Source organism: Bidens hawaiensis, unplaced genomic scaffold (genome assembly GCF_021521415.1).
Source record: "Bidens hawaiensis isolate Kalapana, Puna unplaced genomic scaffold, B.hawaiensis_p1.1 tig00021137_1, whole genome shotgun sequence".
NCBI classification, from domain to species: Eukaryota; Viridiplantae; Streptophyta; class Magnoliopsida; order Asterales; family Asteraceae; genus Bidens; species Bidens hawaiensis.
Window position 1 is genome coordinate 361,928 of NW_027493268.1, and position 15,678 is coordinate 377,605.

Here is a 15,678-nt window from a genome sequence, read left to right on the forward strand (position 1 = left end):
CCTGAATAAGAAATGATGTTTTTCAAGAGAGATTAGGGGTGGTAACATATCAGATAAGATAAGGGAAGGGAGATTTAGATGGTTTGGACATGTGAAGAGAAGAGAGATGGCGGCTTCTATTCGATCCGTAGAAACTATTAATATAGAGGGGAGGAGGGTTAGAGGACGCCCCAAAATGACCTGGCCCTTGAGAATTAAGCATGATTTGCTAGATTTGCACCTTTCCGAGGACATGGTTAAGGATAGGAATGCTTGGAGACATAGGATTAAGGCTAACAACTTTTAGGAGAAATGTAGAGCTTTGACTAGAATTATAATAGAGGGCTTTTCTTTACCTTATTCTGAGTGATGAATGATATATTACTACAATATCTTGTTCTCAAATTTGTATTTTATAACATATATTTGTATTCATTACTAATATTACTATTTTTATCTATCTATTTCTATTACGACTACTTTAATTATTTTACTATCGCCTATTTATTTATCTACTATAGGTATATGTTTTTCCTTCATGGCCTAAAGGTCTAGCGTTGAACTTGGTGTTCTTTTTTACTTGGTCTTATGCATATGGTTTTCGAGCCGGGTGTCTCTCTGGAAGCAACTCCTCTATTCTTTGGGATAGAGGTACGGTTTGCCTACATCCCACCCTCCCCAGACCCTGCTAACAGATTTGTTGTTGGCGGGATTTCTACAGGGTATGGTTGTTGTTATAGCTTATTTTCTATTATTTGATAAGCTTTTTTTAAGTGTTTTGATTAACTTATATATTACAAGTTGACAATAAGTTTTAAATCCACCATTCTTTAATTTGTTACAGTAATAAGTTGTTTCAATAATTATTAATCCACCATCATTTGAGGGCAAATTAGTAACTTATACCATTACACAAATAAGCTTTTTCAAATAAGCTAAAAAACCATCTTCAAATAAACTTATAAACATAAGGTTAAAAAGCTAAACAAAACACCTTATTAAGCTTATTTTATAAAAAAAATACTAAAAAAGCTATAAGTTTTATTAAATAAGCTAGGCCAAACACCCCCTAAGCGTATAAAGTTTCCATAAATGTGTATTAATACAGATTTAATTTCACCCTCCTTTAAAAAAATGAAGCAACCCACAAAGCTTCCACACTTTGCACATCGTGCACCAACCCCATCACCAAAACACCAATTTTATTATAATAATAATAATAATAATATTCAATTTGACTTTCGTGTTGTTGTTTACTACTAGTTGTAATCAATCAATTAGTAACTCAACTGCTCTGAATCATTCAAAATTGGTGGTCCAGGATTTAGGGTTTGAACCAGAACCAATGGGCTGGGTTAACCCGTTCAAAGACATCACCAACTCCAAGCCATTGTTCGTGACGGTGTACGGCGCTGTGTTGATCGGAATAATATTCTCCGCCGTTTATGTCTTCTCTGCTGTTTACTCTCCCGATTCGGCTCTCTCGTGGACCGTCTCTCAGCGTATGTTACGCTTACTTTTCATTTCTATGTTAATTAGGCATTTTGATGCTTAGGGTTATAAATTGGATTTGAACTGTTGCTAAGTTGATTATAAGCATTTGGAAGCTTGAAATTGCTGATTTGCATTTGTAATTTAGTGGATCAAAGCTTTAAATTGCTGTTTGCATGTGTAATTGAATCTCATTCACTTATGATTTAGTAAATCAAAGCTTCAAATTGGTGATTTGCATGTGTTATTCAATCTCATTCGCTTATATATATATTATGGTGAATCAAGGCTTAACATTACTGGTTTGCATGCATAATTAGTGAATCAAAGCTTAAAATTGGTGATTTGCATCTTTAATTGAATCTTATAGGGCGTGTTTGTTTCACAGAATTCGTGGGAATTCAAAGGAATTGGAATTAAAATCTTATGACATGGCGTGTTCGTTTCGTTGGAATTGGAATATTAATTCCATTTTGGTGTGTTCGGCCGTCAAGGAATTGGAATTCAATTCCTTCAAATTCCTTTAAATAAAGGGATTTCAAATCCTTCCAAAATGTGGAGGATTTCAAGTGAATTCGTTGGAATCTTTCTCGATTTTTTTTTAACGAGGACAACGAATAAAACATTTTAGTTTTTTTTACTTTTTTTGATCTTGATTTATATTTTGCGTCATGATTTTTATATTATTATTTTTGACTATTTTTTTGAGGGGTTTTTGATCTTAATAGAAAACCCCTAAAAAATTCAAAAATAATAATAAAAAAAATCATGACGCAAAATATAAATAAAAAACAAAAAAACAAAAATGTTCCGCCGTTATCCTCGTTAAAAAAAAGTTCGATTCCAATTCATTTGTCAAACGAACACATCAAGAATGGAATTGGATTTCAATTCCTTCCAATTCCAGTTCTTATTGGAATATTCTGATTCCAAATCCAATTCCTTCCAATTCCAAATCCTATGCAAATTCCAATTCCAATTCCATTCCATTCTGTGAAACGAACGCGCCCTTATAATTTAGTGGATCAATGCTTACAATTGCTAATTGAATCTCATTCACTTATAATTATTGAATCAAAGCTTAAAATTACTGGTTTGCATGCATAGTACTTGAATCTCATTTACTTATAGTTTAGTGAATCAAAGCTTAAAATTGGTGATTTACATGTATAATTGGATCTCATTCAGTTACATCAAAGCTTAAAGTTGCTGGTTTGCATGTATAGTTGAATCTCAAAATACTTATAATTTAGTGGATCAAAGCTTAAATTTGCTGGTTTGCGTGTATAGTTAAATCTCAAAACACTTAAAATTTAGTGGATCAAAGCTTAAAGTTGCTGGCTTGCACTTAAAATTTAGTGAATCAAAGCTTAAAGTTGCTGGCTTGCACGCATAGTTAAATCTCAAAACACTTATAATTTGGTGGATCAAAGCTTAAAGTTGCTGGTTTGCATGCATAGTTGAATCTCAAAACCCTTATAATTTAGTGATCAAAGCTTAAAATTGGTGATTTACATGTATAATTGGATCTCATTCAGTTATAATTTTGTGGATCAAAGCTTAAAGTTGCTGGTTTGCATGTATAGTTGAATCTCAAAGCACTTATAATTTAGTGGATCAAAGCTTTAAGTTGCTGGTTTGCATGTATAATTGAATATTATTTACTTATAGTTTAGTGAATCACAGCTTAAAAATTGTTGATTTGCATGTGTAATTGAATCTCATTCACTTTTAGTGAATCAAAAGCTTAAAATTGCTGGTTTGCATGTGTAATTCAATCATTAATGTTTGTATAAAATGATTATGATAGATGCGGCATCTTCTTCCCCAAATCAAACACTTGCTTCACCTTCGCAAAGATTAGGTGGTGGTGGTGGTGGTGGTGGTGTTATGGCACCTACATCTCAACCTGAAACATGGAAATTGAAACCGGTTTGGAAAGCACCACCACCGGGTTTGGAGATGCCTCCATTGGAGACCTTTCGGTTAACAAAAGAACTGGTACAAGAACGAGTGAAAGATAATATTATAGTTGCAACCTTTGGTAACTATGCTTTCATGGATTTCATCCTCACATGGGTCAAACACTTGACCGATTTGGGCATGGAGAATATTCTTGTCGGTGAGTTGACCGAACTCGAAACTAAGTTTTGACTTCATTTTCTAGTTAAAGTTACCGGATTCTTTTTGTTTAGGTGCAATGGATACAAAACTATTGGAGGCTTTGTATTGGAAGGGTGTACCGGTTTTTGATATGGGAAGCCATATGAGCACAGTAGATGTCGGGTGGGGATCACCAACGTTTCATAAAATGGGAAGACAAAAAGTTCTTCTCATTGATTCATTGCTACCGTTTGGTTATGAGATCCTGATGTGTGACACTGATATGGTTTGGTTAAAGGTACCAATTTTTGAACTTATAACATAGGCCCTTAAATGCTGATTTGGAACACTAGGTTTTCTAAATTTGCTGTGTTGATTGAGCAGAATCCACTTCCGTATCTTGCACGTTATCCTGAAGCGGATGTGTTAACGTCAACGGATCAAGTTACACCGACAGTAACTGATGATCGGTTAGATAACTGGAAAGAAGGTGAAAACTGTGATTCAAATTGTGTTAATATTAATATTGTGGCAAATGCCATAATAAACCAATAAACTTCATGCTTATTATCGTAAAAGTCCCTTTACAATTTTTTGCACAAAAAGAAACCAACATACTTGTTGTAAGTCATAAAAGTCCCTTAACGTGTTAAATTTGAAGAAAAAAATCTCCTAATTGTAATTGAATGAAATCATGAAAACGTTATTTGACATGTTACATTACAATAGCGACAAAAAACATTTGTTTATACTTTTTAATGTTTTTAAATATATACAAACCATTTTCACATGTTTTTAGTTTTTTATGTCATGCATCTTTATTAATATTATTACAATATCCTTTTGAAAGATTGTGTGTCATTATCAACTTACTGAATTAAAAAATGTAAAAGAAAAAACAAACTTAACGAATTTTGTCTTGTTACGTGCCCTATTTGAAACATTAATTCATCTCAATTCTTTCCTCATGCAGTATTAATAACTAAAAAAGTTCACAGTTTTGTTCAATTTTAACCCATGGAGAAACTTTAATGTGTAAAAAATTGTTAAGGGACTTTTATGAGAAAAAATAGAAAGTATGCTGGTTCCTTATAATATTTGCCCTTTCTATTAATTATTCAATCTTTTTTAAGGTGAAAACTAATATTAAATGCTTTTAACAATGGATGTACAGTTGGAGGTGCATATAATATAGGTATTTTCCACTGGCGACCAACAGATGCTGCTAAAAAACTGGCAAAAGAATGGAAAGAAATGCTTATAGCTGATGATAATATATGGGACCAGAACGGTTTTAATGATCTTTTGCATAGGCAACTGGGCCCGCCAGTTGAGGATGAAAGTGAACTTGTTTATGCTTATGATGGAACCCTAAAGCTTGGTCTTCTGCCTGCAAGTATATTTTGTAGTGGCCATACTTACTTTGTTCAGGTAGTACCAACCTGTTTAATTATCATGTTGTATCTTCAGTTATAATCAGTTATATGGTGTAACTGCAGGCCATGTATCAACAACTCAGATTGGAGCCATATGCTGTACATACCACATTTCAGTTTGCAGGAACTGAAGGCAAACGCCACCGGTTACGTGAAGCTAAGGTTTTCTTTGATCCACCGGAATATTATGATTCACCTGGTATTTATCTTTTTAGGTTCGTTACATTTTTTTTATAGTTATGTACTTATGTTAATTTTAAGGTTTCTGCATTTGTATGTTATACAGGAGGCTTCTTGACATTTAAGCCATCTATTCCAAAAAGCTTATTACTTGATGGGGAACATAATCTTCAAACACATTTCAGTCTTGTTAACTATCAAGTATGCTTATGAATCAAGTTTTTTCCACGCAATACTTATTTATTTGTGAACTAATTTATGCAAATGAATTGCAGATAAAGCAAATAAGGACTGCACTTGCAATAGCATCGGTTTTAAATCGTACTTTGGTGAGTAAAATCTACTTTGAAACCATTTTTCTATTTAATTTGTTTTGTAATGTTTTTCTTCTAATTTGTATTTTTTAGGTTATGCCTCCTTTGTGGTGTCGGTTGGATAGATTATGGTTTGCACATCCGGGAATTCTCGTTGGGACAATGACAAGACAACCATTCATCTGTCCTTTGGATCATGTTTTTGAGGTACACATGCTTTATTAGTTTTAGTGCTCACAACAGATGTGCAACAAATGGTTGTTGTGGTTTGACCATATGCAAGTTTGGTCCCCAGATTTTAAAAATTGCAAACTTAGTCCAGACATTTGTGAGAGGGTTGCACGTTTAGTCCCTATCATTAATCCCAGATAGTTTTTAACGTAAAAGTGATGTCCGTGCCATTCATGGGAGGGTTTTTGTGTCTTTTCAAATTTGGAACCCTACTTAGAACATCGACTTCATCTTTGATCAGTACAAAATCGAAGGTTCGGTGCATAATTGAAGGTGATGAAGTCGATGCTAGGAGTTCTGGACTTTGAAAGTGTATTTTATCAAGGCTCCAAATTTGAAAAGGCACCATTACTGCCTCACATGAATGGCATATGACATCACTTTTCTGTTAAAAATTAACTTGGATTAAGGGTGGCGACTAAACGTGCCACCCTTTCACAAATGTTTGGACTAAATTCACAATTTTTGAAAAATGGGGACCAAACTTGCAATATGGTCAAACCGCATGTACTACTTGTGCAATATTCTTTGAGTTTGACAATTTAATAGATCATGAAATTAGTTTATAGAAACCATTGCTGCTTTGTAGGTGCATACAATGCTAAAGGCAATGCCTGTTGAGGAATTTGGGCCGGGAGTCGGTATAAGAGAATATTCTTTCTTTGAAAATCCATTGATGCCTGCACAGGTATGCAAATCGTCTTTGTTCAGGGGTATAATGGTTATTTTATCATTGACAATTTGTTTTTTTATATCTGCTTTCAGGTGAAGGATTCGTGGCTCGATGTACAACTATGTCAAGAAGGGCCAAACTGCCGGTCAAACGTTACAAACACGGGTGCCGTACTCAGATTTCCAAGGCATAGCAATGAAGAAACGGTATGCTACATGAATGAAGGCAATGATAATATATTTGATTATTTATTGGATTTTAGCTACATTGTGACAGCTTTTTATAATTTTGAACAGTTGAGAACAGTTTTCTCACCATTGAAGGATGTTAAAGTCATCCAGTTTTCGTCAATGCAAGATGCCTTCATAGGATTTTCCGACAAGGTAAAAAAATCTCTTCCCCTTAGTTTTTATTTTGTATATTTCATGAAAATGGCAAAAAGAAAAAAAGTGTAGAAAGTCAGCGTGCCAACGTTGACCCATTTGAGATATAGCACGACCAAAATCGACACATTCACAAGTAAATATGGTTAAAATTGTTCATGCTACTATTTGAATTTGTTCTAAATTAATTGTCCACTTGCAGAAGTGGCAAGACATTTACTGACTTTCCCAGTTTGCCCTTAGTTTACCTACCATTAAATGTTGAAATCTTAAATGCATTAAGGTTAAAGTTGACATTCTGTTAATTAAAACCTTCATTAACTGTTAAATAGATGTTTAAACCTTAAATGCATTAAGGCCATGAGGTATACATTCAAGCTTCTCACCTCCGCATAGGCACCACATCACCTATTTTACCCAATTTCACTCCACCTCACCCTAAGGAAATTGTTTAACCCCCATTTACCTCTCTTTATTTAATGCTAAATTGGTTCTTAAATTATTGTGGTCGTGTGTGAAGAGGATTTTAAGGCCCATTAACGTTTTAACCCACCTTGCATTTAAAGCCCCTTAACCCATGAAGGGAGTGGTATGCCACTCGTTAACCTTGCCAACTCAGCTTTAACACCCTTGGGCGTTAAGGTATACCCATAGGCCTAAAGTTAATAAGGAATCGCTGCATTTATTCAGGAGTAACTCATTGACCCCAAAAGTCAAACCACATGGTTTTCTAATAATTCTCTAAAAACCTAAATATATATATATATATATATATATATACATACACACACATATATATTTTTTAAATTTTATTTTACTTTATTATTTATGATCCAGACAACTGAAGAAAAATTCAGGAAGCGTGTGAAGCGATATGTTGGAATATGGTGTTGTGTTGAAAACCACGGACCGGGCCACATATATTATGACATGTACTGGGACGAGAAGCACGATTGGAAGCCTCTACCGCCCCGAACTCCAGAAGATGATCACCCGAATTGGTGATTGATTGTGTGTATGCTACTACATCAACGGCTGAGATTTCATTAAATTATCTGACCTACAGTTGGGTTCTAGCCCTGGTTCAAATCAACAGGCCTTGTGATCCATGTTTATATACATATATAGATACATGATAGAGGGATGGGTCATAGTTCCGGTTACTAGGGTTCGAGTTTGAACAATAATGAACTGAAAAATGTGCAGCTTTGTTTCGGTATAACATGTAAGAGGGCTATTGAGAGATTTTGTTATTTAAATCATTTTTTTCATCACTACTGTGTTTATTGTTTTATCAAGTTAATATTATTATTAAGTCAACTTTTGTTACTAATTACTGTAAAAGGTAAAGGAGGTAGACACAAAGTTGCATACAAATGAGTGAATGACATAAATTTGCAAAAGAGAAAAATAAATAAGTAAATTAATTAATATAAAGATATTTAAGTCAAATATAGCAAACTTAGAAAGAGCTGTAGTTATTTAACAATTTAAAATAAATTATTGAAATAACGTATATTTTCAATCAACAGATCATTTGAGGCAAACCTGTAAATTCGCCATGACACAATGTCAACCACAAGTACCTTTTACATGAAAAATTATAAGTGGTTTGTCTACCTTAGCTTTTCGAAGTTTATAAGGTAATTGAACGACTTTCTCTTGCCTTTTCTTTCACAGGTGTTATTCTATAGTATATGTAAAAGCGGATTTGTGATCGGACTGCAAAAATGACAGATCAACCTCGTGCTGGCGGAAATAATCCTCCACCGGGAGGAAATCCCCAACCAGGGCCTCCTTCACAAGGGGGATACCCTCCATATGGGGAACCTCCTTCGCAAGGGTACCCTCCATCTGGTGAACATCCTCCACATGGATACCCTCCCTCTGGAGAACATCCTCCGCAAGGGTACCCTCCATCTGGGTATCCTCCACATGAGTATCCACACGGGTATCCACCACAAGGGTATCCTCCTCAACAAGAATACCCATCACAAGGGTACCCTACACAACAAGGTTATCCTTCACAACAATATCCTAGACAAGGGTACTCTCCACAAGGATATCCTCCTCCACAAGGGTATCCTCAACAAGGTTACCCACAAGGTGGATATCCCCAAGAAGGTCCTCCCGGAGCGTATCCACCTGCAGGTTATCCTAGTGGTCCTTCCCCTCCTGGAGCATATCCACCAGCTGGCTATCAGGGTGGATTTCCTCAAGGCGCTCATCCTGGTCAACATGGAGGTATAAAGCACAAGCTTTACTTGAGACACTAATGTTTCAAATATATGCTGAGTTTTGCCAAGAGAGTAACATAAATAAGTAAATAATTTATTCATATTAATCATCTCAAGTGGATAAATATAAATATGTTTCATATTTTGTATTCATTTGATATTTTCAGCACAAAAGACGGAAAAAGGTACTGCTGGTGGTGCCGTAATGGGAATGATTGCAGGAGGAGCTGCAGCATACATGGGTCGGGGCCACTATGGACACGGTCATGGTCATGGTTATGGCCACGGCCATGGAAAATTCAAACATGGCAAACATAGACATGGGAAATACAAGCGGGGAAAGTTTGGCAAACATAAGGGTAAAGGAAAGTTCAAGATGTGGAAGTAAATAAAATCTTGAATGAGATGACTGGCATTTTGAGTACAACGTTACCATAGATATACGTATAATATGTTATGTTATCACATCTTAACTTAATTTCTATCAACTTAGATTATGTTATGCTACTAGGGCATTAACTTGTTAAATGTATCCCTATATTTGATGATTCCAAACTATTTATTACACTTGAGTTCATGTATGAAGTTTGTTTTAGTAATTATAGACCAAGGTTATATAAGACCTAATTTGGTTGGCCTTTCGCTAAACAACAAACTTAATACCCTAATACCACTTAACATTGCACTTAGATGTTGTTTGTATTTCTAAGGTCTGCGCATGCTCTTTTGTCTGCATCGCCTAGACCACGGGCAAACCGTTTGTTTTTTTGAAGACGTTTCATTAAAAAACATTTGTGCAAACGCTACTTGGTGCAGACTTGGCTCATCCACATCTAAGATCTTCTAAGGTCTTGAGAAGGGTAAACACCATCACCTACCAACACCCATTGTCCACCACCACCCACTGTCCGTCACCACCACCACCGTTCGCCACCACCTTCACCACCACCACCGCCCACCACCACTGTCCACCACACCATCACTGTCCACCACACCACCACCCACTACCGCCGTCCACCACCACCACCGTCCATCGCCACCACCCACCGCCCGCCACCATCACCTGCCACCACCACTGTCCACCACCCCACCGTCCATTATCACAGTTCACCATTGTCCACCACCACCACCACCACCATCCATCTAGAACGATTGTCCACCATCACCACCCACTACCATAGTTCGTACACCACCACCAGTTTATTTTAGCAATCTATAGACGCTAAAAAGTAAACATTCTTCTGGCAGACTACAGATGCTTGATCCACCTATTCTTCTACAAACATGTGATCCGCAGAATGCAAACTTTAACCTCTGAAAAAACAAACAGCACCTTATTTAACATATCACTTTTATGGGAGCAAAACTATACCACTACATTATGGACAGTAACGTTAAATAAGATATTACTTGCTATGACAATGATTGTAATTGCGTAGTTTTTTTTATTTATTTTTTAATGAGTTTACAGTTATATTGATCATAGCTGTTAACAAATTCTTAAAATATAAGCGTAGTTACAACTTACGAGTGTTATGGAGACTGTGAGAGGGCAAAATGCTCCACCATGGCCATGGAGAGGCGCAAAAGGTGGCACTAGGGCGCTGTCGTGCTGATGCTGAGCAATTCGTGCACGCTAGGGGTTATGATTTTTTATATTCTTTTAGTAACTAATTAATAATTAAACCAATTATTTATCTCCACTTCACCCACACTAGGGATAACAAAGCCCAAAACATTCGAGACGATTATACCCGAAACCCAACAAGTATTGGGCTGAGTATGTAATTACTTGTGAAGTTGATACCCAGCCTGGTTACCTGAAACCTCATACATGTTTACCTGAATCATATATCCAAAAATTTTTTATTTTTATTTTTCATTTTAATAGGTATACTAAATTTTCTTTTTGGATATGTATAATATAATATTTATATTACGTATGTTGTGAACTATCTCCTAAAACTATATTAATACTAGGGTTAGGTTGCAATAGGAAGTATAGAAGGGATAAGAAATCAAATATTAGATAAGGGGAAAGACATAATGGAGATAACACATTTATTGATTTTTTTTCCACGTGAGAGGCACATGCCAATTCCCATATTATTTTAAAAAACTTTTTTATACAACAATTAAAAAAAATAAAATCATCACTATAACGAGTGTTTTTTTATCTTTTATATCAGTACCATATTGCTATATAAAAAAATTAGTGGGTTTTTTTATAAATTGTGTTTTACAAAAATGTGTTTTTATCAAATTGTGTTATACAATTGTGTTTTTTCATAATGTTTTTCCATTATGCTTTTTCCCGGCAACAATTATTTTCCGGTGACTTTCTGGCAAAAATTCCCGGCGACTTTCAGACCAAAAAAGTTCCGACGACTTTTCCAACAAAAAATTCCGACGACTTTCCAGTGAAATTTCTGATGAGATTTTCCGGCGAGGTGGTGGCTATGGGTGACGGTTGTGGTGCCGGTGCCGATGTAGTGGTGGTGTAGGAGATAAGTGAAGATGTAAGTACGTTGGTTTTGTGATTAAATGAAATGAATTTTGAGATTAAAGAGTGGACCAAATTACCATCCTTCCTAGCTTTCATAGGAAAATCAAACTTATTATTTAAATAATAGTTCAATACTATATGATATATTATTTATTTTTAGTAACGCTTATATGCATGTATATATGTTATGTAATGCCTTTAAACTTTTAACAGTTATATAAATAAAAAACATAATAAGAATTATAATGGAAAAAAATGAAAGTATAAGTTTTCTTTAACAAACTAAAAGGTTACCGATGCTTGGGGGTATGTCCAACACCTAACGGGCAATGAATAGGTTATAGGACATAATTTTACAAATACCCAGGCTATTACCATAGCACCACCATAATTATAAACGTACTTATTTTAAAATAATAAAAGATTAATATGCCATTAGTATTCTTAAAATCAATCTAGTCAATCAGTTTTAACCGATTAATGACGTCAAAGAGCCGTTGATCAATCCCCACATATGATCTCAGCAATCACCTTCTGGCTTTTAACAATCAAGACCCCAATGATGATACCCGTGATTAAATCTGTTAAATTATGACCAATTTGTTTTATTTTATTTTAATGTTAAGAAAATTGCACATAAACTGTTGGACGTTTTGTCCCAAAGAGTTGTACTGTTAATTACTTCTAATTCGAATATTATAAGTACCACTATACATACCCTTACAATTTGATCATCATTTGGTTGTCAACACAATTCTATATTCGTCGTAACATGAAACTGTTGGTAATTTCGAACTGTATTCACGAGTCGGTGATATTAATGGAAGGACTTAAGTTGACAAGTTGGCTTAGTTTCTTGATTTTGATTGTAATAGTATTGTCTTGGATGCGTGACAATATAAAATTACTGTAACGAGTTTTAGAGTCGGCTTTCTCTTATAATAATTAAAGAAGAGTTTATCGATCATGTGCCTTGAAGAGTTTGTTCTGCATCTTGGATTTTGTTATATCCTGGTTACATATAGGATCAACATCTAACATTAATATTATTATTATTATGATTATTATTTCTCTTTTGACAAAATGGCAAAGCTCTTCAAAAAAGTTGTTCAAAACTTGCTTCACCGAACCTTCTGTAGCGCCATGTAAGCAACGAGTCGATAACCAATCAACATCGTCGCCATAATCAACAAATCAACCGGTAAATTATGAAGTCCCACGGATTTAACGGCTGGAAAATCTGCAACGTGACAGTAGACGCCTTTTGAACATTCGTATAAATCATTCTCGTTGTACTGAATCCCGAGAAGAAGCTTGAAGCAGTAGTAGCTATAGCTCAAATACTTTAACCACACTATAAAAGGCGGGATTTGTTGTACGTAATACCCTCCAGCGATAAGGAAAACGAGTGTTGTAACCGATGCCAAAGTTGTGGCTTGTTTGAGACCCATAAGAATGGCACCAATGGCTAACCCAAGACCTTGGGCTACAAGGACTGTGTAGAGGACCGCAAGTAGGGAAAAGATAAAAGTGACTGGGTCGGGTTTGAGCCCACCCATCCAATAAAATATGAAGGTGAAGGCGGTTGGTAGGGCCAGCTCGAGTGGTAGGTCTCCAATGGTTCTTGCTAGGAAGTAAGATGAAAGACGGTACATTCCGGAAGATCGTTCTTTTATAAGCATTCTTCTTTCTTGTGGAAAGGTAAAAACCGCGTTATATAGCGGGTAAAACCCCCAAAAAACAGAGAAGAAGAAAAGCATTGCTATCTGCAAGAAAATAATAAAACAATATTTTAGCATCAAAAAACTGATTTAACCATAATTACCTAATATAACCGTTTTCAGACACGCGTTATAAGGGAAATGGTCAGAATTTAGTGGCATGCCATTAGATTTTTTTGGTCAGATTACCTTTAGTCAAAAGTTTTTAAGAGTTTATGCAAATTATGCCTTGTGGAAACCATCACAAGAAAATGCAGGAAAAATCATCAAAGCTTGAAAACAGTTTATTTAACCTTGATTAAGTTAGATGACAGGTATTGAGATGATAACATAAGGGAAAAAAAGTCAACATGGTCAAAAGTTTCAGATGCATTAGCTATTATGTAAACATAATCTTGACCGGTTATAGCGAGTTAGAAACACTTTGGTCACAATGTTTTAAGGCTTAATTGGTTACATTTTTATTAAATTGTTTGAAGTTCATATATGGTTTATAGGATTATAAGTTTATAATGCGTACCCTATCTGCGATATGGGATGTTGGTGTATGCCACCATAAAAGCCCTCCAAGTATAGCAACACTTATGACTTGGAAGATTCGAAGCTTATTAAAGGATTCAAATCTTCTTTCTCTTACGCCTCTGAGAAGTAGCACCTTAAACTGATGCCACCAGCTCGTACACCATTGTTCCGATTTCACATGGTTTCCTACACCATTTTGAACAACCTAAATAGGTCAGGGTTTACGCAAATTGTGGCACTAATAACCTTAAAGATACTTGTTTTGCACAACTTACTTGTTGAAGCTTCTTTTGCATGGTCATTGTTGGCAATGTAGTTCAGCTTTCAGACTTGTTAAAATGTTTGTATTATAAGAAGTTATGAGCTTTTGCCTTACTAACTTCCGCTCGTTTTCTGTGTTTTCACCTTGCTCATATTCTTGCATGGCATCAGTTCAATTCCTGTCATGTAATTTTTCATAAGTGGTTTGAAGAGTCAAAGTTTATGAAGATAAGATATGATGCTTTAGTTTATATAATTGTGGAGTAGTGTAGATGTGGGGTCTTTCTACACTTCATTTTCAAAAGTGCAATTATGCAGCTTACCATTAGCAAGGTCTAATAAAATGTCAGCTGGATTGACCGTGATGGATGTCGAAAATCCAACGGATGAGAAATAATCTAAAGCAGTGGATGCAGGACCATAGTAAATCGGTGAGCCCTCAGACAGCAAGACCACTTTATCAAACATGTGGTAAAGTCTACTAGATGGCTGATGAATTGTCGTGACCACGGTTCGACCTCCACTAGCAAGCCGTTTAATAGTGGTCAGAATCCTCTGAGCTGTGGTCGAGTCTAGCCCGGATGTCGGCTCGTCTAGCAACAACAAGCTTGGGTTGATTAGCATCTCTTGACCAATGCTGACCCTCTTTTTCTCACCACCTGAAATACCTCTAAACAATGGACCACCTATCATACTATTCTTACACCGAGTCAGCCCCAACTCCGCTATAACTCGTTCCACATGCTCAACTTTTTCATTCTGACTCAGGCTTTCTGGAAGCCTTAACATGGCAGTGAATAACAAGGTTTCAGTGACAGTAAGATGAGGATAAAGAACATCATCTTGTGTCACAAACCCTGTTTTTCTTTTTACCGAACCAGTAAACGGCTTGCTGTTATATGTAATCTTTCCTGATAGGTTACCAGTAAGCCGTCCACCAAGAGCCGTGAGGAGGGTGGTTTTACAACTGCCGGATGGACCTAACATTGCAAGTATCTCCCCGGGGCAAACCTTACCTGTCACTCCGTTCAGTATCGTCTTCTCACACGCACCGTTACTCTTTGTTTTAACTTTATAAACAACATCTTCAAACTGCAACAACCGAAAACGTGTAAAAACAAATGATGAGAGAGAGAGAGAGAGAGAGACCTTTAAAGTTATCGGGTATAAGACGAGGTGTAGAAAGGATGGTGAGCGGGCATAATCATGATGCGGTTTCACCATTTCAATGGGACCTGAAGTAGTTATAGTAGTTGTGGCGGTGGTGGCGGTTTCAGAAGTTGGAACTACAGAATTGGAGGTCATGGCCAGTGATGATTATGATGTCTAAATGTTTTGTTTTTTTGAATGAAATCAATCGGAGGAGGAGAAGAAGCTAACTTTAGATGGTTTGGTTTATGCTGATTTTAGTTTTGGTTTTAGTTTTAGGTTTAGTTTGGTAAGTGCATAAACACAAGTATATATACAAAGTAATGGTCAAGAAAAGGTGAGTATATCAATAGAATCTGGTGTAGGCCTTAGGTTAATATGGTGGGTCCCCATCAAAGTATTCCATCACTCACTTTTAGTCCATTATTTATTGTAATCTCTTTGGAGTTTCTGTTCTCTCTTTCTCATCATTTGATTCTTGCTTTTAGATCT

General features: G+C 35.9%; 1 protein-coding gene and 1 pseudogene across 2 annotated transcripts; one reads left to right on the top strand and one right to left on the bottom strand.

Moving 5' to 3' along the window:
* Positions 1–1,269: 1,269 nt before the first annotated feature.
* LOC143562779 (arabinosyltransferase XEG113-like) lies at positions 1,270–8,064 on the top strand. The gene is made up of 13 exons (XM_077050492.1): positions 1,270–1,481; positions 3,281–3,592; positions 3,666–3,871; positions 3,958–4,063; positions 4,748–5,004; positions 5,073–5,208; positions 5,296–5,390; positions 5,465–5,518; positions 5,597–5,710; positions 6,324–6,422; positions 6,500–6,613; positions 6,704–6,790; positions 7,628–8,064. Exons 1-13 carry the CDS (start codon positions 1,325–1,327, stop codon positions 7,793–7,795), a joined length of 1,905 nt encoding a protein of 634 aa, XP_076906607.1. The 5' UTR covers positions 1,270–1,324; the 3' UTR covers positions 7,796–8,064.
* Positions 8,065–12,578: 4,514 nt separating this feature from the next.
* On the bottom strand, positions 12,579–15,375 carry LOC143562780 (ABC transporter G family member 14-like; annotated as a pseudogene). Its single transcript, XR_013140550.1, has 5 exons — positions 15,187–15,375; positions 14,329–15,129; positions 14,052–14,185; positions 13,775–13,962; positions 12,579–13,299 (listed from the first exon to the last, which is right to left on the bottom strand). The product of XR_013140550.1 is annotated as an ABC transporter G family member 14-like (transcript).
* Between the last annotated feature and the right edge of the window lie 303 nt (positions 15,376–15,678).

Coding starts and splice junctions, on each gene's coding strand:
- LOC143562779 (XM_077050492.1), top strand. CDS start 1,325: ATGGGCTGGGTTAACCCGTTCAAAGACATCACCAACTCCAAGCCATTG. Junction 5,711..6,323: donor CTTTGGATCATGTTTTTGAG/GTACACATGCTT, acceptor GCTGCTTTGTAG/GTGCATACAATGCTAAAGGC. Junction 6,423..6,499: donor ATCCATTGATGCCTGCACAG/GTATGCAAATCG, acceptor ATCTGCTTTCAG/GTGAAGGATTCGTGGCTCGA.